Raw genomic sequence first — 24,050 nt, 5'->3', positions numbered from 1 at the left:
AATAAAAATGAAAAATAAATTGATTTATATGTTAATTTTAAAATAAATTTATATCATTTTAAATAAAAATTACATGAAAATATATTCTATTTGTCTTTACTATTGTCTCAAGAAAGCCACGAAATCAAGCATTACCATAAAGTTTCGATATAATCATTTACTAAATTTGCATTTATATACTCTTATCCCATAGAATCATGGTACGACACTTAACAACTATTTTAGTAGAACCTATTTGAAAATATAGTTACAGTTGTTTTTCAAAATGCTTTTCATATCGAAATATATTAAAATGATATTTTTTTTTATTTTTTAAAAATTATTTTTAAAATCAGTGCATTAAAATAATCTAAAATATATAAAAATTATTATTAGCAAAAATTTAAGTTTGAATTTTTTAAAAACGTGGGTTGGCCCGCGTTTTCAAACGTACTTCATAATGTTTACTAAAATCGCAAAAAAAGGCTAATTACCTAATAATTTTCTACTTTTGATATATCAAGTGTTCCTTCTGTACATTGGATACACTAAAATTAGTACAAAGTCATAATTTCTTTTTTAGTCCCAGCAAGCTAAACATTGCATTAAGAAGAAACCAACTATAATTACGATTGATGAAATTAAGGAAATACAATTAAATGATGCGTCACATGCCTTCTTTTTCAGTCTTAATTAATACTAGATGACCCGAATCACGCATGATCCAATTAGTGGTTAATTACTTCATTAATTTGCTTCCTTCCATGAGCAATTTCAAAGCTGGGTTGGAGCTGCTTTTTAGCTGTGGTTTAATGTGTTTTACAGTGTGGTAGCGGTTGTTTTTTAAATAATTTTCCGTGTTGAAATGCATGCCAATAATATTTTTTTACTTTTTAAAAATTATTTTTGACATCAGCACATCAAAACGATTCAAAAAGTACAAATCGCATTAAATTTTAGCAAAAAAAAAATTTTCAAATTTGTTGGGAACGCGGTGCAAAACGAGACATCCGATATTTTACTTGTTTGTCCCATTATTACTTGTATTGTCAATTTCTTGGATATATAGATCAATGGTTCTTGACCACCTTAAGATTTTAATTTTGTGAAAGAAAGGGGAAAAAAAAAAATTAGTTCCCCATTTTTGCTGTAGCTAGCATGCACTAATTATTACTACTAATTAAGTCATTAACTAGACTCTAATGATAACATATCACAGAAGTTGGTCTTCCAGGAACTTAGATCACATGCAAATTCTCGTTAGAGTTGAGTTGCTCTACCATTTAATTTTTATTTATTGGATAAAATTGATCCATCGGGCATATGTCCTTAGCCCTCTCAAGTGTTGGGTCATTAGCCCCCTATGCCCTCTTTTTCTTTCTTTGATTTACTCTTGCCCCCACAATCATGCTTATTAAACCATATCCCCTGGTCAGAGTGATCATAAAACTCAATCCTCTGCAATATAATTTGTTTACCAGGTTTTAATTTAAACTGGCAAAAACAAAAAGAATAGGTCAAATTTGATTGATTAACGGCTCAGTTAACTTGAAAAATGATTGTTTTGAATTAATTCTACAACTCCGATTGATCATCAAGCAATATAATAACTTGGGTTTTAATTTTGTTGAGTCAAGATCTTGAATCAACTTTAAAAACTATGTTTATAGGTGTTTGGGTATATATATTTGATGACCTGAAGATTTTGATTCAAGTCGAAGTTTAGATATATTTAATTGTTTGATATTTCTATTTGTGCTTGTGTGTGGTATTGGAATTTATTTTAAGAGATAATATATTAAACATGTTTTTCAGTCATATTCTTGCTTAAGAAAATCAATATTGATTTGTAATTTGTAATTTTTTTATATATTTTTTTCCATTAATTTTTTTTTTTGAAAATTAATTGTCTTGTGCATTGCATATGATATTAAAAAAAAAAAAAAAAAAAACTAAGGATACTAATTAAGTGAAACACAAATACATATTACTATGGATTACTACAATCAAATTACTATTTTATCATTCCCATAAAAAATAAAACCATTAGATTTGATACTAAGGGTAGAATAATATTTTTCACATGATTCATTAGTCATTATTAGATTGATTAGGAATAAATAAGTCTTTTCTACTTATTTTAGCACTACAATTAAAAGCAAAATTTATTTACTTGGTGTACATGGGTTTTTTGTACTTTCATTGTGTTTTCTTTATTATAATCAAGTTCACTTGGGGATGACTTAGTAATTGAATAAATATAAAAATAAAAATTATTTTAAAAAAATAGTTTGCATGCGTCAATACGTAGGTAATGACATTGAAATTGTCCCGGTTGCCCCTCCTTGTTTAAGTGGCGTGAGTGGTCAATGGACATCTAGTTAGGAGTCAATAATAATTTTTTTTCTTATCCTTGATTTTTATACTTAATTCTCCAAATTTTCAACGCAACTCTTCGATTTGTTTTTCATTCAGATTTTGTTCATATTCTTTTGATTACTATTTATTTTATTTAGAATAACTTATAAAATTAAAATTTATTTTCAATTTCATCCCTCTTTATTTTTTTTTATCTTTCAAATTTGATCTCCATTCTTTTATTTGCTATTTGTTTTACTTGACATAAATTTTTAAATTGAGATTTTTTTTCAATTTTTTCCTCATTAAGTTTGTTTTCCTATCAAATTTGATCCTAATTTTTTTATCTTGGAAATTTTTTTAAATCAATATGTTTTTTGGTTTCATCCTTTAATATGAAATATCTTGGGAATTGAGCTTCTTAATTGAGTCTAAATTTAAAATTTCACAAGTTATGAGTTTGGAAGATTAACACAAGTTTAGAAGATTCGTTTGGATTTGCTTGATTTTTTTCCTTCTTTTTTTAAGCTTGTGTTTTTTTAGTTTCATTATTTAGCATTTATTTAATTGGATATTGGACTTCGTTATTTTTTTTATTTGCTTTCTATAAGATTTTTCACTAATTTAAAAAATAACATGGATTATTTCAAGTCTTTTTATTTATCATTCTTTGTTAAATTTAGCTTTTTAAAAGAAATTTTATCTTTAAATTAAATTAAATTATTTGATTAAATATAAGAATGAGATACTTACTTTATGATATTTTGTTTAATTTGTTTTTTGAGTTGTTGCTCTAACAATGCGGGCAACCACTTTTAGTCTCATCGTACAACTTTTCACAATAATGTTAGAACTGTCTCAATAAACTCTTTCTAATGATGGGACAATAGCGGTGGGAAAGTGTCCATAATAAAGCGACAATGCGTCACTAATAAGTTTTTGTTTATTTTTTCGAGTATGATATTGATAATTTATTTTTTATGGTTAATTATTACAAAAAAAAACAAAAAACAAAAAACCTTTTGCTGCTTTTTTAAAATCATATAAGTTTTCTTGTAAATCAAGTATCAATGTGGCCTGACAATTCATTTTGTCATCATATTCGAAGAAGTGGTCTTTTTCATGCCTCAGTATTCGGTTCCCTGACAATTCCCACCCTCCCTCAAACTGAAATAGCCAATTTTCTAACCCTCTCGTAATTCACAGCTATTTTTTCCCTAACCGCAAACAGAACACCCATTAAACAATTTTAATCCTTTGTGATTTCTAATTTAATTTGCAGTGGTAATTAAGAGCCCGCAATATTATGTTAAATATCATTATCAGTCTTTAAATGCATAAAGTATCTTGATTCTTGTGCATGTAATGCATCAAGGATTTGGGTTGTAATCGATTCTTCAAGATGGAAAAATTTTAAGACAAATTATAACGCAATTTATCTTAAAAGAAAAAAAAAAGACAAAATGAATATTAATTTTTTAAATAAGATATTCTCAAGAGAGGTTTTACGTGCAAAACCCTTTTTTTCCTTGATCCCGTTGAGATAAATGATCCACATTTAAACTGGTACATAGACTATCCAATCATTGAAAACATAAAATAAATTACTTTTAGAAGTAATTAAGCAGATTGAAACTCTTCCAATTTATCATATTTTAGTTTCTGCAGGCCAGCACTCATGCTAGATGTCGCCCATACAGGCATCGAGATCGAGAAATTACCTTCTAATTATTTAGTTTAGAATAACTAGAAGATCCGAATAGATTGATTTTATCTGAAATTTTAGGGAAAGAAATTAGTTATGGCAAGAAAAAGTATAAGTAATTCTAGAAGTAAATTGTATTGTATTGTATGAATATGACTTAAGGGTGTTAATGGGTTACTGATTAATTGTAACTGGTGGTTCGTCTATAGTTCAAAACGAAGATTTATACTCATAAATAAATCTAGTATTTTGAATTTATTATAAACTTGTATATTCAAGTAAATTTTTATAGGAAAAATTTATGTAGGTGCCTTGACAAGATTCACTTACCCTGGAATGCGAAAGTACTATTTTCCACCATCCGTATATTATGTTGAAAAACACTCTAAATTAAAATTAATGAATATCCAAAATAATTCTGAAAATTTTGTAGTGAACTATTATATTTAAATACCAGACTACTGATAAATCCAGTATTTATACCAAAATATTAATTATTAATTTGCAGGAATTAAAATATTTAGGGTTATTGAAATATTAGCAAAATCCTTAAGGAATTTTATATAATTATTGTATATTCTGTAAAAAAAAGCACATAAACTTTCTAAAACCAATGCTAAAAAACTATTTTCCCCTCCTTTTTAAAATACAATTTTTATAAGGATTGAACTATATCCAACAAGTAAAATCATTTATTATTATTTAGAATAATACGAGTAGTTGTTTGTTGGGTGAGATTGCTCTATACAATTGCTCAGTCTTGTCTAAACCACTAATTAATTTCCTCTATATATTTTGCAAATTTCTGTAAAGGGTGTCACAGGGTTGGACAAACTTGCTAACAATTAACAGAATTGGCATGACCATGTGAATAGCTTTCCCTTCCTTTGAGAGCCCATAAACAAACATCCCTGACTGGCAGTAGTTTCATATCATATCATTTACCCAAAAAGAAAAATAACCACAAACAGACGCAAAATAGGTTCGAGAGATTAAAAGGAATAAAGGCAGCTGCGCCGACTTGTAGTAGTATCATATCATTTATAAAGCCACGCACGTTATTTTCTTGGGGGACCCGTCAATGACACAGCACCATTAGGGTTCAGTGGTGGTGGTGGTGGTGGTGGTTCGGCTTTCCATTTAGGGAAAGTCTTGATGGCTCAGTCGGGGGACCCTTCACTATCTTGGCCCAGATGAGCTTTTGACTGTGTAAGAACTAATTAATCGTGCAGCCTCTGTTTCTCCTTCAGCGAAGGCTTTATTTTTATATTTTAAGAGTATTTTAAAAAAAAATATTTTTTTTTATTTTAAATTAATATTTTTTGGTGTTTTTAAATTATTTTGATGTATCAAAAATAATTTTTTAAAAATAAAAAAAATATTATTTTAATATATTTATGAATAAAAACTATTATAAAAAATAAACATAATCATGATTTCAAACATGCTATAATAACGAAGAATATACTGATTAATTAGATGCGTGGTTGTAGAAATTAATTAGGTGTAAAACTCCCAGCAGGTATATATTTATTAAACATTGATTATTCATTTACGAAAAACTCAGTTACGATAATTGCCATATTTTGTTTCTTTTAATATTTACATCTCATAATTACATCAAATCATAAAGCCGTAGAACAAAAAAAAAAAAACCATAGTATGATTGTTGAGAGGTTAGGGAAACTTTGTATGGCACGCATCCTCTCACTTTCATAGCACTGTAGCTCGTGCGGGGTGGGCCCGTGGGGTATTGATTTATTTCAGAGTTTTTTTTTTTTTCATCTTCTATTTTTTTATTGTAAATTGTATTATGCTATTTTACAATTTAAAAGAGTCATACTTGCAATTAATAAGTCACAAATATCATGTATGATTCTTTTAATTGTATTTTTTTTTAGCTATGTTATTTTAATATATATATATTTTTTTTATTATGTTGGAGTTAGAAAATACTCTCAAGTTTGATGATGATGTGCCATTAAGAGATATTGAGATTATTATATTATAAGAAAAATACTTTTATTTTCTAATGAAATGAAATCTGTGTAGAATGTAACAAGCTACTTGGTCCACGTTTCGTCATGAATCAGATCAATGTTTTTTAAACAAAAACATGATATGCAAGTGTTTTGAGGCTTTTTCTTATATATAAAAAAATAATCATAGATTAAAAATTTAATAACTCATTTAATTAAATAAATAAAAAATATTCCATGCCAATAAATGCAAAAAATTAATGTTAATGGTAACTAAAAGCTGAACTAAAAAATCAAGAAAAAGATATAAATCAAAATATTTGTTCTCACAATATAAGTCATGAACTTGGTTGTGTTTAATAAATTTTTTACTTAATTAAATAATGCTAAAAATTGACACGCACAATAAAGCAAATGAATAAAATAAAATAAAAATATTATGTTGGATTGCATAAAAAAGGCGCCTATTAACATTAGGAAAAATATTATAATCTTATTCGTAAACCAAGTAAAAAATTAAAAATATTTTATTAAAAAATACTAAAATTTGTTATATTTATTTATTTTAATTAATCTTAGTTAAAATCAAATACATAATAGGTTGGGAATCCCACACATACATTTAATTAATTTTAATTTTAATTTTAATATAAATATTAAATTAAACCTAAAATGAGGTCAATATTTGGACCTAGGTGGCCTAAAAACTTGGCCATTAAAAGAAAAAGGCTATGCACATAGGCCTACATGCTTGGTATTTTTATTTTTATTTTACAATAAAAATAGATAACATGTCATATACTTATATTTAAAAAAATAAAAATAGAGGATGACGATGTGTCTACCTGCTTGTCTAGTTTTCGACCACAAGACAAGTGATTAGAAGAATGAGTTTGTGATTTTTTACCCCAAAAAATGTATTCAATCTATATTTCATCTTAAAACATCTAATGGACATTCTTATGATGTTAATAAACCAATAAATCAACTTAAAACATCCTAGATTCTATTTGAAAATAAATAATTAAAATGAAAGCAAATATCATCTCTCAATTCCTAATCTATTTTTTCTAGCAAGATGAAGGGAGAAAATACCTTAATAAAGTTCCTCTCGTTAAATGAAACCTGTTGATACAAAAAAAAAAAAAAAACTCATTTTATGAGTGGAATATAACAAGCCTACAACTTTTTCTTTCTCTCATCGTATATTTTATGGCAATTATCTCTTTTCTCTCTCAAGCCATGAACTAAAAAACAAGAAAAATAAAATTTTTAACTAAAACAATTCCATCAAATTGACCTAAAACACAAATAGGTTAAAAAAAAAATAAGAGAGCTTGTTTACTTTGTGTATTGAAGCTTCACAAAAAAAATTAACAACAGATGCCAACATTACTCGTGGATATAGATCAACATCAGCGGGTTGGGGTGGCTATATTTGTAAGAAAATAGAAGGGTGCTAAAAAAAATTTTGGCAAGAGAAAGCAACAGTAAAAGAGAAGGAAGAAAAAGGGGGGGGGGGACTATTTGTTATAGCTTATTTATATTTTTCAACAAAATAGTTTCGTTTGTAAATAATAATGAGTGTCAACTTTCCCATGGAATTGCCAAAAAAAATTTTATTTTATTTTTAATTTTTTAGTTCGTCGACAATTCTGTTAAAAATTACCAACAAAATATATTCCATTAAAAATTTCCAATGAAAATTCTTCATTGCTATTTCAATTGAAAAGTAGCGACGAAATATTATCCATTAGTGTTTCTGTTGTTATTTGTCAATTTTTTCTGGTGGTGATTATAGGTATAAAAGTCATAATTTGTTTGATCTCTGATATGTATTTCATTGTCACATACTATTATGCTTAACGTACACACGCGCGTGTATTTATGTCATAGTTCTTTGTACTTATAAATAGCTAAAATATATATTAAATAATATTTTATCATTAAGTTGGTTGAATTCACCCATTTGTTTTAATATTATTTCAAGTTCCTAATTTTTGTTAGTAGGTTGACATTTGATTGAGAGTTCCTATTACTTTATTTATTGGTATGTCTTGCTTGATTCTGCGAGACTTTTCTTATTTTTTATAATTCAATATCTTAGATGTTTATTATGTTTTTTTCATTCAAGCTTAGATTTTTATTTTAAATATTGGATTTTATTTTTGTAATAAGTAATTTATTCTTTTAAATATTGTGATAGTAGGAGTTGGTCTTACTTATGCTCAAAATAAAAAGTCAACTAATAAACTCTAATTCCATTGATTTTAGTGTTTTTTTAGAAAATTATTTAAATTTTAAGATACTACTTAATTAGTCTTGAAATTAAAAAAAAATGTTCCGTTTCATTTTATATTCCTAAAATAAAAAAAAAAATTATTTTAAGATATCTTCAATTAAATATATTTTATTTATTTCTTTTATTTTAAAATATTAATCAAACACAAGCAAAATATTATTTTTTTTAAAAAAAAAACAAAGTATACAAAGTATGAGTTCCAATCTAAATCAGATTAGCTCAACCGGAGACTTTTCCAGCCCAGACCCAAAGCCCAAAATTGCCATCAGTTACTTCTCAACTCTTCTCTTGAAGTGCCCGTTCAACTTTCAAGAGAGAGAAAAAAATCGATCGATGGCGGGAATGGCAGAAATGCGGAGGAGACAAGGAGCAGACCATTAGCTCCTCCTGATAGAGGTTTTCCTCCTCCGCCTATTGATCGTGAGAAGGTACACGTTCCTTTCTCCCTTTCTTGCTTTTTCTAGGGTCTCAAATATACTACACCTTTCGAAGCTTTTTTTTTTTTATATATATATACTTAATCTGTGTTTTATTTTGATAATGAAGTGATTAATATGTTTTTTTATTGTTAAATATGCAGACATGTACTTTATTGCTTCGGTTTTTCTACCAAGGTATGCTTAATTTGTGGAGCAAATTACAAGAATCTATACATAACATTGAACTATAATTTGTGAATTACTGAATTTCCTGGCAGGTTGGAGAACATCATAGCAAGGAGGATTTTGCTGTGAGAGGCAAGGAGCCGAAAGACGAGGTTCAGATTTATACATGGAAGGATGCTACTCTTCACGAGTTAATTGATCTTGTAAGTTGATAAGATGTTGCATTGCTTTGCTTATGAATGTTGAATGGGAATTGGCATGTCATTGGTGAAATTTATAGCCTTATACTTAGGAGCAGATGCGCTCCCAAGGTTGCGAAGCATCCAATGTTTTTGCGTTGGGGTTTCCCATCAGAATGGGATGGGAAAAGTGGACAAGGAGATAAGAGTATCAGAATTGTAGCAAATATATAATGTGTGCTTATATTTGCATGCTCAGTTATCTCAAGTTCTTGGATATAAGGTGTACTATTACTTGATAAATTTCAAGATTATTAGCTTTGATAATTGATACTCCGCAATTGGGAGTTTGACGCAATTGTCTTTCCTTTTCTTGGAAGGGGGAAGGGCTCAAGTAATACAGTACTCTTTTTTTTCCGGGGCAGTACCTGATGTGCCTGTGTACTTGGGCTATCACATTGTTGTGTCATGAAGTAATTATTTATAACCAGTTTGGAAATTAAAGTTGTAAAAGAACCTCTATGGTCCTGCATTCTTGAGAGTGTTTGGTTTTGTCAATCCACTGAGCACAATCTGTTTCTCTGCAATATTATACTCTGTGGAGATGTAATGAGATTAGAAATAGGAGTCATGGCTCCTTTGACTTTGTATTGATTTATGAATTTGGTGTTTGAGAATTGATGAGTACACCAAAACAGTCTGAATAATATTTTTTTTGCTACCTTGATTTCGCTGTTCGTGCTCTGGCCAAATCTCGTATTTCTCATTTTTAGTGGCGATGCTTGCTCTTCTCTGCATTAAGTGTTTTAGTTCTAGTAGTTTTGGCTCCATATTTTATCTGATCTCTTTCACAGGTCAGAGAGGTGACACCAGCAGCTAAGAGAAGAAATGCAAGACTGTCCTTTGCTTTCATATTTCCTGATACAAGTGATCGTTTTGTTGTAAGAGAGGTTAGTTCTCCCTGCCTCAATCTCTTTGCGCACATGTGCATGCATGTGAGGAGGAATTTTCATCTTTTCTAATTCATGTTGCATGCACAAGCCATCTCCTCCTACCTCCCCTTCATCTCAAAAGCTTATGGTGACATATCGATCCATTTGCTTGTACCAATGCTTCATTTCAATGCTCCTTGACTATAATCATGTTTGTCTTCTTTTCTTGATGGGTGTCACTAAGAGAATGAACAAATAATTTCTTTTTTGGTTTCATTTCATTGCCCCAATCAACCAAAAAAGATCATATGCGGAAGCCTCACGTCACATTTATTTGTTAAGGAAGCGTTCGTGCAAATGCGTTCTCATCAAATTTAAATTTTTTTTTTTTTTGCTAAAATTTAATGCAGTTTGTACCTTTTGCATCGTTTTAATGTGCTGATGTTAAAAATAATTTTTAAAAAATAAAAAAAATCATTGACATGCATTTCAACACGAAAATTTATTTGAAAATCAATCACTACCACACTATCAAACATGTTTAAATAGCCACTTTAATCTCGCATCTAAGCATCTGTTGGATGGGTGAATATAATCTACCTGGAATGAGGTTTTAATTCCTCTTTTTTTTCATGCCTGACCACCTTTTCGGCCCACAAAAGGTTGTAGGCCTTGTAGTGCTTCTGGATTTGTTTTTTTGGGATGAACGATTGGATCTGCTCAAAGGTTACCATCTCTGAATGACTACCCTGTCCAGGAAGTCAACATTTCCAGCTAGAGGTTGAAAATGTTGTGTTGCTAATGGGCTAACTGTTCAATACACGCTGATAATTATTAGTATGGTGGATGCACCCGGCCCAAAATTTGTCCAAGAATTGGGAAGCTGATGGTTGATGTCCAGTTGTAGATGAACTTTTAGTTGCACTGTGTAATTGTATTTTAAGTGGAGATTTTTTTAAAATTAATTTTTTTATTTAAAATTATTAATTTTTATATAATTTTATATTGCTGTTGATATTTAAAGTAATTTTTTAAAAATAAAAAATATTATTTTAATTTATTTTTTTATAAAAAATATTTTAAAAAATAACTGTAAATTTTCCTTTAATAGTAAAAAGTTAATGTTACCAAGTGTAAATATTAACTAGCGTATTAGTCCGTCGTAAGTTTTTTTAAATATAAAAAAAAAATATTAAGAATTTAAAGAATATATTAAATATTTTGGATCTATTTGACAGCTAAATATTTTTTAACTAAAAAAAACAACAAAGAAAACGCTTATATAACATTATTGCATCTTTTATATATAAATATTTTATGTTTATAGTGTAATTACCAATATAATGAGTTTATATTTATAATATATGTATAATAATTTTTCCATATTTTTTTAACTATAGTATAATATAATGTACTGGAAGATAATACTCCCTACGAGTTTTTAAATAATAATTTATTGAAAATACAATTATGATAAACATTTTTACTTTGTTTTTTCGCGATCTTTATTCATAGACACGTGACGATGTAAACTTACAGGGCAACAAAGGTATCCTTTTGTGCACGCTATTCAATGGAAGTCGTTGTCACCCTGTTTAATTTGGAAGCTCAATAAATTTTACGAGTTTTCAAAAGGAGATCGTTTCAAGTCAAAAAGATTTTTTTAAAAGAAAAATATTGCAGCTACAGATAGTTGTCTCAAAGATTCATGTTTGATCCAATATGTTCTCTCTATTATTATCCGTGATCTGAATTAATGAAACATTAAGGGTAGGTTTAGTAGTTAAGGCTGCTTTTTCTTTCACTTGATTTTTCAAATCCAAACTTTTAAGGGCAATATTCTTTAATTAAAAAAGGATTTAATCTTAATTAACGTATAAATTGCTCTGAAAACACGTATAATTGAATTTATTTTTTGGAAACTCACTTAAATCACAATACAGCGAGAATTTAATACGGTGAGCATATACATTGTAACAAAAACATGAATACCAAACGTGACCTTAATTTTTACTTCGATTCTTCTTTTTGTCACAGCCACTCTTTGGCCCTTCTATGTAAATTAGTCACTTAAAAAAAAAAATAGAGAATAATATAATTTATATTATGTGATTTTATTTAATAGTTTAAATTATTAGATTAAAATAATTTTTTAATATGATATTAGAGCTTTGATGACCAAGTGATCATGAGTTTTGAATCTCAATATTCTTATTTATTTGATAAAAAATCAAGCATAAAGTAAAATGAACACGTGCAAGTTTCAAATTTAAATTTTATTTATTTTAAATAAATATGTTAAAAAATAATAACTAAATTATATCATTAATGATTTTTCACAAAATTATTCTATTTAGAGTATGTTTGGTAGTGTGGTAGCGATTGTTTTTCAAATAACTTTTCATACTGAAATGTATGTCAATGATGTTTTTTTTATTTTTTAAAAATTATTTTTGACATCAGCATATCAAAACGATCTAAAATATACAAACCGTATTAAATTTTAACAAATTTTTTTAAATTTTTTTTTATGGGAATCACGTTCCCAAACGCTCCCTAGAAAGAAAGGCTTCTGGCTGCAGAGATGGAAGTAAGAGATAAAGTGGCCCTTAAATCGATTTTTGACGTGGATTAAGGCTATTGTCACCTCTATTTAATAGATCCTAGCCTTCCGAATTGATTAAAAGTGTTTAGGAGCTTCAAAGTGGTCGAAAAAAGTAGATATAAATAGCGCTCTGTAATGAAAATTAATTTGATGATTTGCTATTTAAAAGAGGATGCGAGTCTTTGTCACCTCTATTTGCTACTAAAAGCAACTTAAGCAAGCTTGCAAGATATCCTTGATTTCTTGCGATTAAAAAGTATTTTATGCAGTGAGTGTTATTAATTTTTTTTTACAAAGTGTTTTTTTTTAATTATTTTTTATTTAAAAATATTAGATTAATATTTTTAAGTATTGTTAAATAATTTTGATATATTAATATAAAAAATAAAAAATAATATTTTAATTAAAAAATATTTTTCAAAAACACTCTACATCGTAACATTCACACACGTAACATTAGAAATCTGCTGGATTGGATTGGAGGGCTTGCTGACATTGATAAAATACTATTATAAATGATGAAGTGTTTGAAATGTACTGTATAGTATTTTTTTAAACAATTTATTATTTAAAAATATATATTTTTTAATTTTTTATATTAGCACATTAAAATTATAAAAAAATATTAAAAAAAATTTCGATTCAATAATTCTTTAATTCAAAAATATTTTTTAAAAAACATCTAAAAGTAAAAGGAAAAAATGTATTAAATATCTTTTAAAAAAAATATTTATTTTTATAATCTAACCATGTTTTTTAAAAAAGTTTTGAATTTTTTTGTTTTAACTTATTGTTTTATATGTTTGTATCATGTTTTATGTATTAATATAATAATAAATAAATTTAAAAAAGTAATAAAAGTTTATTATTTAAATACTTTTCCAATTTTGTTTTTTAAAAAACAACCTCAGAATCCCAGCAACAGCCAAGAGTGTATCAAAAAAATCAATCATTACTCACGCATAGACACCCACGTATACAGTATTCAATTAAAAACAACACCACTATTATCGCTGGTATTGGGTCCCACTGTCACCAATCACTAAAGCAAGGTCCGGAGTCCAGACTGTCTATGAAAACGACATCGTAATCCGACACGTAGTTAATTCGATCGTTGTAAAAAATTAGAAGAAACAATAAAAGAAAGAACTTAATTGCACACTCTCGCATCCTCCAGGTTAAGAAATCGAAATCGAAATCGAAATCGAAATCGAAAGCGAAAGTCCTCTGTATCTTTTTCATGTACTGAACATTTGTCATTTTCTTTATCGAAAAAATCTGACTTCACATTTTCATTAATAATAATAATAATATCAAATCATTGCATTTCCCTTCAATAACACGCTTTCATTCTCTCTGTTTTCTTTTCTTTTTAGGTTTTGACAGGCAATGGCGTTGAGGCGGGGATTATCAAGTTCGGGCGTGAACAAGAACCGAAGTGGTGGTGGTGGATCTAGATTGCCGATTATACTCGTGATTTTCTTCTGCGTTTTGTCGCCGTTGATTTTCTTTGTCGGTCGAGGACTCATTATAACAAGCGCCTCTATTGGTTAGCTTAACAGATCTTTATTTTCCTTTTTATTAATTTTTCAATTATTATGAAACATTATTTTTTTTTATATATAGTTTTGTTGCTAAAAAAAAAAAAGCTTCAATTAATATGTTATTTTTAGTTAATTTAGTGGCATTATCGAGTTAGTTAGTCAATAGCTAGCGTGTTTAATTAAGCTTCGGCTTCGGTGTTTTGCATTTACATGTTTTAAGTGATTATTGTTGCTATGCAGATCAAAATAATAATAATAATGCAGTTGGTTCTGGTAAGCAGGTATATTTTTCGAACGTTTGTCATCTTTTACTCGTTATTTTTAGATATGATCTGTGCGTCTGAGCCAAGTTTGAGTAAAGCGAATAAATATTGGATTGGTTGGTGCAGCAATTGGATTGGAGAGAACGGCTGGCCTTGCAACATGTGAAGCCTCTTTTCTCAAAAGAGGCAAGTACAAATTGCTGATTTACTTGGAGATTTCGTGGTTTGTAATTCTTGTATGTGGTGATTGGTAGGTCTTCAGTTTACTTTTCGATCACATGATGTACTAATTAGAATAATCTTTGTTTTAGGTCATTGATGTTATCGCATCCAGCACAGCTGATTTGGGGCCTTTGAGTCTTGATTCTTTTAGAAAAAACAAGTTGTCTGCCTCGTGGAAAGTTATTGGCGGGGAGACTCCAGTCGACAATAAGGCTGCTTCTGAGGTTAGGATGTCTGTCATGCTTTGGTTGAATCTTGCTCTTAATACTATGTCCTGTGCCCCATTTTTCTGTGAGTTTTATGTCAACTTTTGATTGCTGATTTTTTCTGAGCTTGGATTTTCATTAATTTTCCGAAGACAAACCAAACAGCTACGGTTGTCAAGCAAGAAGCATCTAAGGGAAAAGTTGACAACATTTCTGGTAATATAATTCTTGAACCAGATACTTTCATAAGGTTCTTGCTCAAGTGCTTATCTAATCTTCTTCTGTCTGTCTCCTGCAGAAGATAATGCTCGATCTGGTGACACACCTGCAAAACTAGCTCGAAGGGTAATTATCTTTCTTGAATGCTTTGTCTGGTTGCTACGGCTCCTTTCCTCACTTGCCTTAAGATCCATAGCTATGAACTAGGGAAACATTGGAGTTATCAAATTATTGTTTAGTGTAAATAGCTTTCTGAGTTGTAAACTTTGTTGCCTTGAGAGTTTATGCAGCAATTGAGGGAGAAAAGACGTGAAAAACGTGTTGCAGAGTTACTGCAGCAAGATGATGAAGCAACTGCAAGACTTGAAAATGCAGCCATTGAACGCTCGAAATTAGTTGACGGCGCTGTGTTGGGAAAATACAGTATATGGAGGAAAGAAATGGATAATGAGAACTCTGATTCAACAGTACGCTTAATGCGGGATCAGATGATAATGGCAAGGGTGTATTTGAGCATTGCAAAGATGAAAAACAACCGTGACTTGCTACAGGAACTTCAGACTCGGCTCAAAGAGAGTCAGCGTTCCCTTGGAGAGTCATCAGCTGATTCTGATCTACATCCCAGGTAGAGCAGTATTGGTTGTCACTGTCCTTTACTGTGTGTTATAATCTATATCTTATTCTTCTTTTCATGTTGATGATTATGGCAATCTCTTAAAAAGGATATTATGTTGCATGCGTGATTTATTTTTAGTGCACCTGGAAAGTTAAAAGCAATGGGCCAAGTTCTGTCAAAAGCAAGAGAGCAATTGTATGACTGCAAGTTGGTTACTGGAAAGCTCAGAGCAATGCTTCAAACAGCAGATGAACAAGTTAGGACCTTAAAAAAACAGAGCACATTCCTGAGTCAACTGGCTGCCAAAACAGTTCCTAATGGAATCCATTGCTTGTCTATGCGCCTAACAATTGACTACTACCTCCTTCCTCTTGAGAAGAGAAAGTTTCCTAGAAGTGAGAATTTGGAAAATCCAAATCTTTATCATTATGCCCTCTTCTCTGACAATGTCTTGGCTGCATCAGTTGTTGTCAACTCAACCATCATGAATGCCAAGGTGCTGCAGACTTATTATTTTGTGATACCAATACTGTTAATTTCCTAAATTAAAAAAAAAAACATCAAAATCATTCCTCAAGCTGTTTTTCCTCGCAAGAATTTATTCCTAAACTATATTTTTGTCCAGGGATTTTTATAGTGCAAACATGCCTTTCATTTTCTGGGACTTGGATGCAAGCTGCTTGTTTCTCTAACATGCTTCTTGGTTGCAATTGCAGGATTCTTCCAAACATGTCTTCCATCTTGTTACTGATAAACTCAACTTTGGAGCGATGAATATGTGGTTTCTACTGAACCCTCCTGGAAAAGCTACTATCCATGTTGAAAATGTTGATGAATTCAAGTGGCTCAATTCATCCTACTGCCCAGTTCTGCGTCAGCTTGAATCTGCTGCAATGAAAGAGTATTACTTCAAAGCAAATCATCCAACTTCCCTCTCATCTGGGTCTTCAAATCTGAAGTATCGAAACCCTAAGTATCTTTCAATGCTTAACCACTTGAGGTTCTATCTCCCACAGGTCTATCCCAAGTTGGATAAGATCCTGTTTCTTGATGATGACATTGTTGTGCAGAAAGATTTAACTAAATTGTGGTCAGTGGATCTAAATGGAAAAGTGAATGGGGCAGTGGAAACCTGTGGTGAAAGTTTTCACCGGTTTGATAAGTACCTTAACTTTTCAAATCCCCATATTGCCAGACACTTTGATCCAAATGCTTGTGGGTGGGCATATGGGATGAATATTTTTGATCTTAAGGTGTGGAAAAAGAAGGATATTACAGGAATATATCACAAGTGGCAAAACATGGTACGTTGTTGAAACCCATGGTATATTTCATGCTTTGTTGTGCTCTTCCTACACGTGCCCTTTTTGTACATAAATTCTTAAATTTAGGTGCTGTGGAGGAAGTTTATCTATTTCAAACCTGCATTTCATATTAGGTACTAATTAATTGTTTCTACTAGAAGTGGTAAAAAAAGATGTTTTTATCGTACTCTTTTATGCATTGAAGGCGTGGCATGTAGTTACAGTTTGTTTTGTTATTGTTTGAATGGACTAAAAGGTTAACTTCCTTTGTTTTAGATAGTCAAGATGTGGGTGCAGTGTGATTTAATATTCTGATTTTTCTTTTTTGATTTTGTTGAATTTCAGAATGAAGACAGGGTACTGTGGAAGCTTGGGACATTGCCTCCAGGGCTGATTACATTTTATAATCTGACACATCCTCTTCAGAAATCATGGCATGTGCTTGGATTGGGTTATAATCCAAGCGTTGATAGATCAGAAATTGAAAATGCAGCTGTTGTCCACTATAACGGTAACATGAAGCCATGGCTGGAGTTAGCAATGACTAAATATCGACCATATTGGACCAAGTACATCAAGTATGATCATCCATACCTTCGAAATTGCAACCTAAGCGAGTGAACTTTTAAAAGGCTATTAAGGTACGGTCAATCTCTCTCTCTCTCTCTGTGGAGTTGAAGGAATAGTTCATTGATTTAGATCAAGAGAAGGAATGTGGTTGAATTTTCTTTGCTGCATTTCCTTCTATCCCGATTGGTTATTGTTTCCTTGTAATTCATTAAATTTGTTTCCACCATCCCTCATATGGAACTAGGTAAAGTCTGTGCAATTGACCTGTAAAGTAAACCCCCACAAGGCAGTTCTTCCCTGTATCTTTCTGTCTCTGTTTCTTCGCAGCCTAGTTTAGTTTAGACAAGAATAGTTACCCTTCATATAAATGTGAATCATCTGTGTTCTGTTAACAATGGCTAATTGATGTGGTGGTTTTTCCTTGCAATAACCCTTGAGTTTAGTGCTAATTGGTCGTATATAAGCTGACTGCTTTGAAGTGATACAGTTTCTTCCTGACATTCTTTCTAGTCAGTGACTAGAAAGACTTGACTACATCTATTTCTGGCACAAGAGCATGACTGAAACTCAGGTGTTGTAAAATCCCCTTGTTTTTTTTTTTTTTTTTTAAAAAAAAGCTCAATGTCAAGTTGTATGCACAAGTTTCTCGGTAGCTCGCGTGGGTGTTTTCCTGACCATGGTATTGAGATACAAGACAATGATGTGAAGGCGTATTAAGGAACATTCACAGTACATTCATGGTAAGTATCAAGAAAACTATCTCTTACACGGTGACGAAGGCAACAAGATGGGGCATTTCAGGCTAGCATGATGACTCTTGTTGATACTGTTGATGATATTTTACTTCTGCTTTCTGCTCAAATGTGAGGATATGATATATTTCCCCGTTCTTCGAAGGAGAAGCAGAAATGGCGGAGAACAAAGAAATGAAATGAAAACTGTATCTAATGCAGTAATGCAGTAATGCAGTGAGCCAGTCCAACAATCCAAACTACGTAACCTCCCACGGATGGGGTTGGTTGTGGGCTGGGTCTGGTTTTGTCCTCTCCTCTCCATATTCCTCTTGGTACGGTTATAAAATCAAACCCGATGGTTGATTTGGGGAAGACCTGAGAGTCAAAAACCTAGTTATTTTTAAAAAACCCTCTAAGCCAGCAATTTCCCAGGCCTAGCCCAAAATGACTAAAATCCCTGCTCTTTAAAGCTCAAAATTTCCTAGATAAAAGGGAAAAACACAAAAAAATGAAAAAAAATAATCTTAAAGAGGAATGAAACCAAACCCTAAACATGCTAAAACCCCTCTTTAATGCTCGCAATTTCCCAGGCCTTGCCACAACATTCATTTTCCCTGCTTCCTTCTCCACTATCACCGTTCCTAAACCAACCACTGCATTGTTCACCAAAAGAAGAAACAATTTCATTATCATAATATAATTCAAAAGAAAGGAAGAAAAAAGAAAAACTCTAAAATTAGAAATGGAAAAGAATAGAGAAGAGAAGAAAAAATGTATGAGATGTTCAGATTCGCGGAAGAGAAGGCCGAGACTGGTAAGGGAGCAGAGGAGGACACCGGACATAAAAAATAAGAGGCTAGAATTCCTATACGCAAAGTGGTAGCGCACTAATGTTACTCTCACCAATCCTATCAATGCCTTCCATTTCTTTGTTGCGACTGCCATCTCGATCTATCATCATCTTATTCTTCTTCTTCGTTTTTAATCTCTCATTTCTTTGCTCTTGTTGTTTTTGGATATCCATTGTAGAACCACGAGCTAGAGAGATAGGCAGTAAAAAAATGCATTAGTGAGGTGGTTAAAGAAAGAAAACTCAGGATTGAAAGGTAAGTAAGGAAAGATAACAAAGATATTGAATGGAATGAGATAAATTAATATCAACAAGTTTTACTGATGGGTTGATCGAGTCTTAGGTAGACTTGAATTTTTAAACTAATCATTTTCTTATTTGATTTTTTTTTTTGAGATAGGTCTAGGATCCGGAATAATGTCCAAGTCAACTTGCTGGCAGTAAGAATGTTCTTTGGACAATATTGGAATATGATGGTGTATTGTGTAACTTGGTTCCTGTGTTTTTTTTTTTTTTTTGGTGTGCGGGGGCTTTCAGTTAAGGTTTTCATGTGGTAGGATTTTCGTTATAGCATCAAACAAATACTAGTTTTTATATCATTATTAGAATAATTATGTAATAGAAATTATCATGTTTAATAATGGACCTTTTAAAAGGAAAAACTTACAGCAAAAAAAAATAAAAAATTGTGATATTTAATTAGTCGGGCTAGCATGGGTTTAAGGGTAGGCGCAGTCTACTGGACGAGGCCGCAATACCATTTATGTAAAAGCTGGGTTTTCTGAGACGGGTCAGGCTGAATAGCCAATCTCTACTCACAAATCCTGACGCTAACGAAAAAGGGAAAACAGGAAGTCCAGTATTCGTTCTATTCTAGTTTTTTGTTCCTTCCCCGAAATGAAATGATTTTTTTTTTCCAGGTTGTGAGTATCTATCTAATCGCTTGTCAAAGTCATGGAATTTTGTGTGACAGCACGACTAAAAGATATGAGCGATTCGGTGACAGAAAGGTGAGTAGAGCATTATTATGTAACTTGTCATATAAAGAAAGTTAATTTTTACCAGAAGTCATGGTAACTTAAGTAGTGGAAGAGAGGAAAAAACGTAAAATCATGGTCATCTTCAGACCTTATGGTTCAGAAAACAGAACCCATGAGAACGTACGGGTGTTGTACCAGAGGATTTCAGAAAAAAAAGGAGAGGTGTCAAGAATCAGAGATCAACTTGTAGTTGATGCCCAAAATAAAAAAATGTCTTAATTATGGTTAAACCACGTAGTTAATAAATATATTTGTGTTAAACGCATCAAATTCAGACTGGTTTAACTGTCATATTCTAATTCCCTTATCTCGCAAACACCCTTTTGAGTCCACTTCCATTAAACCTGCCTTTTCTCCCTTATATTCCAAATTCAATCAAAGCTGGCATCTTTTCTGCTCCCCATTATCTCAATAATTAATGACTCAAATCCCCCACTAAATCTCCATTAGAAAATTAAGCAACCTGGGCGTCGTACGGAAAAGGGTTTGGTGTTTTTGGATAAAAATATTTATGTGAATATATATATAATGAGTTTGTCCTGAGAATGCTTCTTGTCCAAAACATATCGTAGAAAGTTGATGTTCATATATAGGGTCCTGCTGATACAAGACGGCCTTGTTTTGCAGAATCATGTGCTCCAGCTTTTCATCAGCGAGTATCTGCTTGACAAACCATCATCATCTTTATTTGTTTTGCAGGCATCCTTTCTGGTCAATCCTTTATAAAAAGATCTGGAAGTGTGTTGGACCTGGAAGATCTTTTGTAGATTCATAATTTGATAGATTATTGTTTTCGCTACTGATGCTTTACTACTTGAGGACAGCACCATTATTCTTCTCCACAATCTTTTTGGTCCTAAAGCGCTTTTGTGCCATTTGCTGGATGTTTTATCACAACTGTTCGACAACTAACTAGTGGCTTTTGGTAGCTAACGTACGTGTGCCTGTTAGGAAAATATCCCTGAGCTTGCTCGTATCGCCTGGTGACCGTTGGATCACGATCATGATTGTGGACTTGGTGAATATATTGATGTGTAAATCATGAGATTTTTTTAGGTCATGACAAAAACAAGCGAGTCAAATATGGTCTATGATGAGGTTGGTGTAGACTAAGCCAAGCCAGTACCGGGGTCGGTGTATTTGATATTCGATTTGCCTTTTTTACTTTAGACTAAAAAACACCGAAAATAATGATAATATATTTAACTTATTCGGATGAAATCAAATTAACATATAAATTATGTGATTTGGATCACATGATCATGTTAATATCATAAAAAAAAATAAAAAAATATTAAAACTCAATTTTCAATCAATTCATTGATAATAAAAAATAAAATTGAAAAAAAATCAATTAAAATAAAGATAAAAAAAAATCCCAAGTTAACTTGTCAAACCTGAATTCTAAAATTAATAATGATAAGTCAAAAAAAAAATTATGAAGCTCAATTCCGAACCAATCTAACATTTAAATGATAAAATTAAAAAAAATCAATTAAAAAAAAATTCGAGTCAACCCGGTTTAATTCGTCTAACCCTTGACTCAGATTATGAGATTAAAATAATCTCATATAAAAAAACTTAAAAAAAATAATGAAGTTTAATCAATTCAAATGATGAAAAGTGAAATTTAAAAAAAAAATCATTAACAAAAAAAGATAAAAACAATTTAAGTCAATCGCGTTAATCTACAAAACTCATGACTCGGGTTATCCAAATTATAAAACTTAATTTTTAATAAATATTATTTTAAAAAATAAAATTTAATAAATAATATTTATAACGACAAAAACAGTAATTTCCCCGCGGAATTGTTAACTAATTACGGGGCATTAAGCAATAAAGCTTTTAGTCGCTAAAAATAAAAGATACAAGTTTGCTGCTGCCCTCCCGTGCTGGTTTGCCCCGGGCCAAGGCTGCCATGAAAATAAAAAGGTCTCTGGTGCGTTGCTTTCTTCCTTTATTTTTTATTTTTTTAGTGTATCACTGTTGATTAAAGCTATCACAAATCCAGGATTTACGATTTGTTTTGAATTTTAAGGATTTAAACAAGCTCATCGATGGAACTTTGGCTCTAATATCAAAACTAATGCTGGACAAAATATATTTAAAAAGAAGAAACAAGAAAAGCTAAGAAGAAAAGGCTGAAAAAAAAAAGAAGATAAAGGGGGTTGAAAAAGTTTTCAACTCTCCAAATTTTAATTAATTCATAAAAAATAATCATAATTTAAAGAATTACATATAAATCATAAAAAAACTTTACTCGTAATAAATTCTGAACCTCAAATCAACTAACTAATAATAACAAATATTAAATCCAACAATATAATTCAATATAACTTGGGCTTATCTTCATGAATTAAAATATATTTTTTATTTTTTAAAAATTATTTTTAACATCAAGATATCAAAATAATTTAAAATATATAAAAAAATTAATTTTTTTTAAAAAAACACAATTTTTCATTACCAAACATTCTCTTCCCGAGCTGTGCCGTATCTCGAGTCTAGTTTCCCCCATCATATTCTCAACAAAGTAGCCATGATAGGATGAGGTACCTATTTCCTACCTCCTTTGACTTTAACTATATTGCTTACAAGAAAAAAAGAAAAAAGAAGAAAAAAAAAGGGAACCATGATAGGATTGCTTCAATAGCATTTAAACTATAATCAATACACTACAGATGTGACAAATTCTTGCCGATTTTAAATTATTGGATCCCACAATATGATATGATTCAGGCCCGTAAAAACTGTCACATTTGCTTTTAATAAAAAGAAGACAGATGATTTGAGATATTTCTAAATTCAAATCTCGAAAAAAGATGGGATGTAATTTAAAAAAAATGAAGATATATAAGCTGTTCCATGGTATGGTTAAGAATAAATTACTTCCTCTAGTTTTGCAAAATAAATTAAATATTTTCTTTAATTTTAAAAACTAATTAATTAGACCCTTTCGTCCATTTTCATGATTTAAAAAAAAAATTGATTTTAATAAATAAAAAGATAAAAAAAATAAGTAAGTAGTATGGAAGGTGAATAATTTTTTTGAAAAAAAAATAATATTAAATTAAGTATGATAAAAACTGTTCAATGAATTAATTAATTAGTTTTTAAAACTAAAGAAACTATATAATTTATTTTGTAAAACTAGAAAGACTAATTTATAATTTATCATATAGTTCAATTAAGACCTATGACCTCAAAAAGTGACATGTAGTGAAGACACCCGACATAGCATTTGTTTTATACCAAGGTCAAGCAAGATAGGCACCCCCATAAGCTTATATCATGAGGAGGTGATCATGTGGACACTTAAATTTAAGAACCCTAGATGACAAAATTTAAGCCTTGTTTAGTCATGCGATTTCAGTATATTAGATTTTTTTTTTTAAAAAAAAAAAACATCTTAGGATTGTAAGAACATCAAAATAATAATTCTCAAAGTTTTTCCAAATAATTTTGATACGAGAATATTAAAATCAATGAAAACATTAAATCAATATATTTTCACTAAAAAATCTTTTTTTTTATTTATAAAAAATACTTGTACCACCCTACCGAATGATAAAAACTAAAGTAGCTCTTGAACATGCTGAATCACATGGGGAGGCAATTCGATCAACTATCTGCAGAAACACCCTAACATATACATGTTAGGTATACAGCTCTTCTCCACTTTAGTGTTAGTGCAAGCGTCGGTGACTCAGTGCAGTGCTAGTTTTGTTTCGACTCGTATAATTAATAAATATTTCAACTCACAGTACTTGGCATCTTTAAGGTTGAAAATGAAGAGCAAATTAGAGCCCATACTTAGTCTTTGAAACTCTTAATT

At 30.5% G+C, this 24,050-nt stretch overlaps 1 protein-coding gene and 1 pseudogene across 2 annotated transcripts; both read left to right on the top strand.

Annotated features, from left to right (window-relative positions):
* Positions 1 to 8,665: 8,665 nt before the first annotated feature.
* LOC118041915 (histone deacetylase complex subunit SAP18-like) lies at positions 8,666 to 10,982 on the top strand (annotated as a pseudogene).
* A 2,763-nt stretch (positions 10,983 to 13,745) lies between these two features.
* Positions 13,746 to 18,018, top strand: LOC118041262 (polygalacturonate 4-alpha-galacturonosyltransferase). Of its 2 annotated transcripts, XM_035048531.2 has the most exons (11): positions 13,746 to 13,886; positions 14,021 to 14,193; positions 14,429 to 14,469; positions 14,578 to 14,637; positions 14,763 to 14,897; positions 15,032 to 15,095; positions 15,178 to 15,224; positions 15,389 to 15,723; positions 15,853 to 16,210; positions 16,431 to 17,018; positions 17,364 to 18,018. In XM_035048531.2, exons 2-11 carry the CDS (start codon positions 14,034 to 14,036, stop codon positions 17,637 to 17,639), a joined length of 2,064 nt encoding a protein of 687 aa, XP_034904422.1. In that variant the 5' UTR covers positions 13,746 to 13,886; positions 14,021 to 14,033; the 3' UTR covers positions 17,640 to 18,018. The 2 variants fall into 2 exon arrangements, with proteins under 2 accessions (XP_034904422.1, XP_073260723.1); XM_073404622.1 differs by lacking the exon at positions 13,746 to 13,886 and having other exon boundaries at positions 13,928 to 14,193.
* The last annotated feature ends 6,032 nt before the right edge of the window (positions 18,019 to 24,050 follow it).

Source organism: Populus alba, chromosome 14 (assembly GCF_005239225.2).
Source record: "Populus alba chromosome 14, ASM523922v2, whole genome shotgun sequence".
Lineage (NCBI taxonomy): Eukaryota > Viridiplantae > Streptophyta > Magnoliopsida > Malpighiales > Salicaceae > Populus > Populus alba.
This window is presented reverse-complemented; position numbering and strand designations above follow the sequence as displayed.

What these genes read in the sequence shown, in the direction of transcription:
- LOC118041262 (XM_035048531.2), top strand. Translation starts at nt 14,034, where the DNA reads ATGGCGTTGAGGCGGGGATTATCAAGTTCGGGCGTGAACAAGAACCGA. An exon ending in AGCCTCTTTTCTCAAAAGAG is followed by an intron (nt 14,638 to 14,762) that starts GCAAGTACAAAT and finishes TCTTTGTTTTAG; the next exon opens with GTCATTGATGTTATCGCATC. An exon ending in CTGCAAAACTAGCTCGAAGG is followed by an intron (nt 15,225 to 15,388) that starts GTAATTATCTTT and finishes GAGTTTATGCAG; the next exon opens with CAATTGAGGGAGAAAAGACG.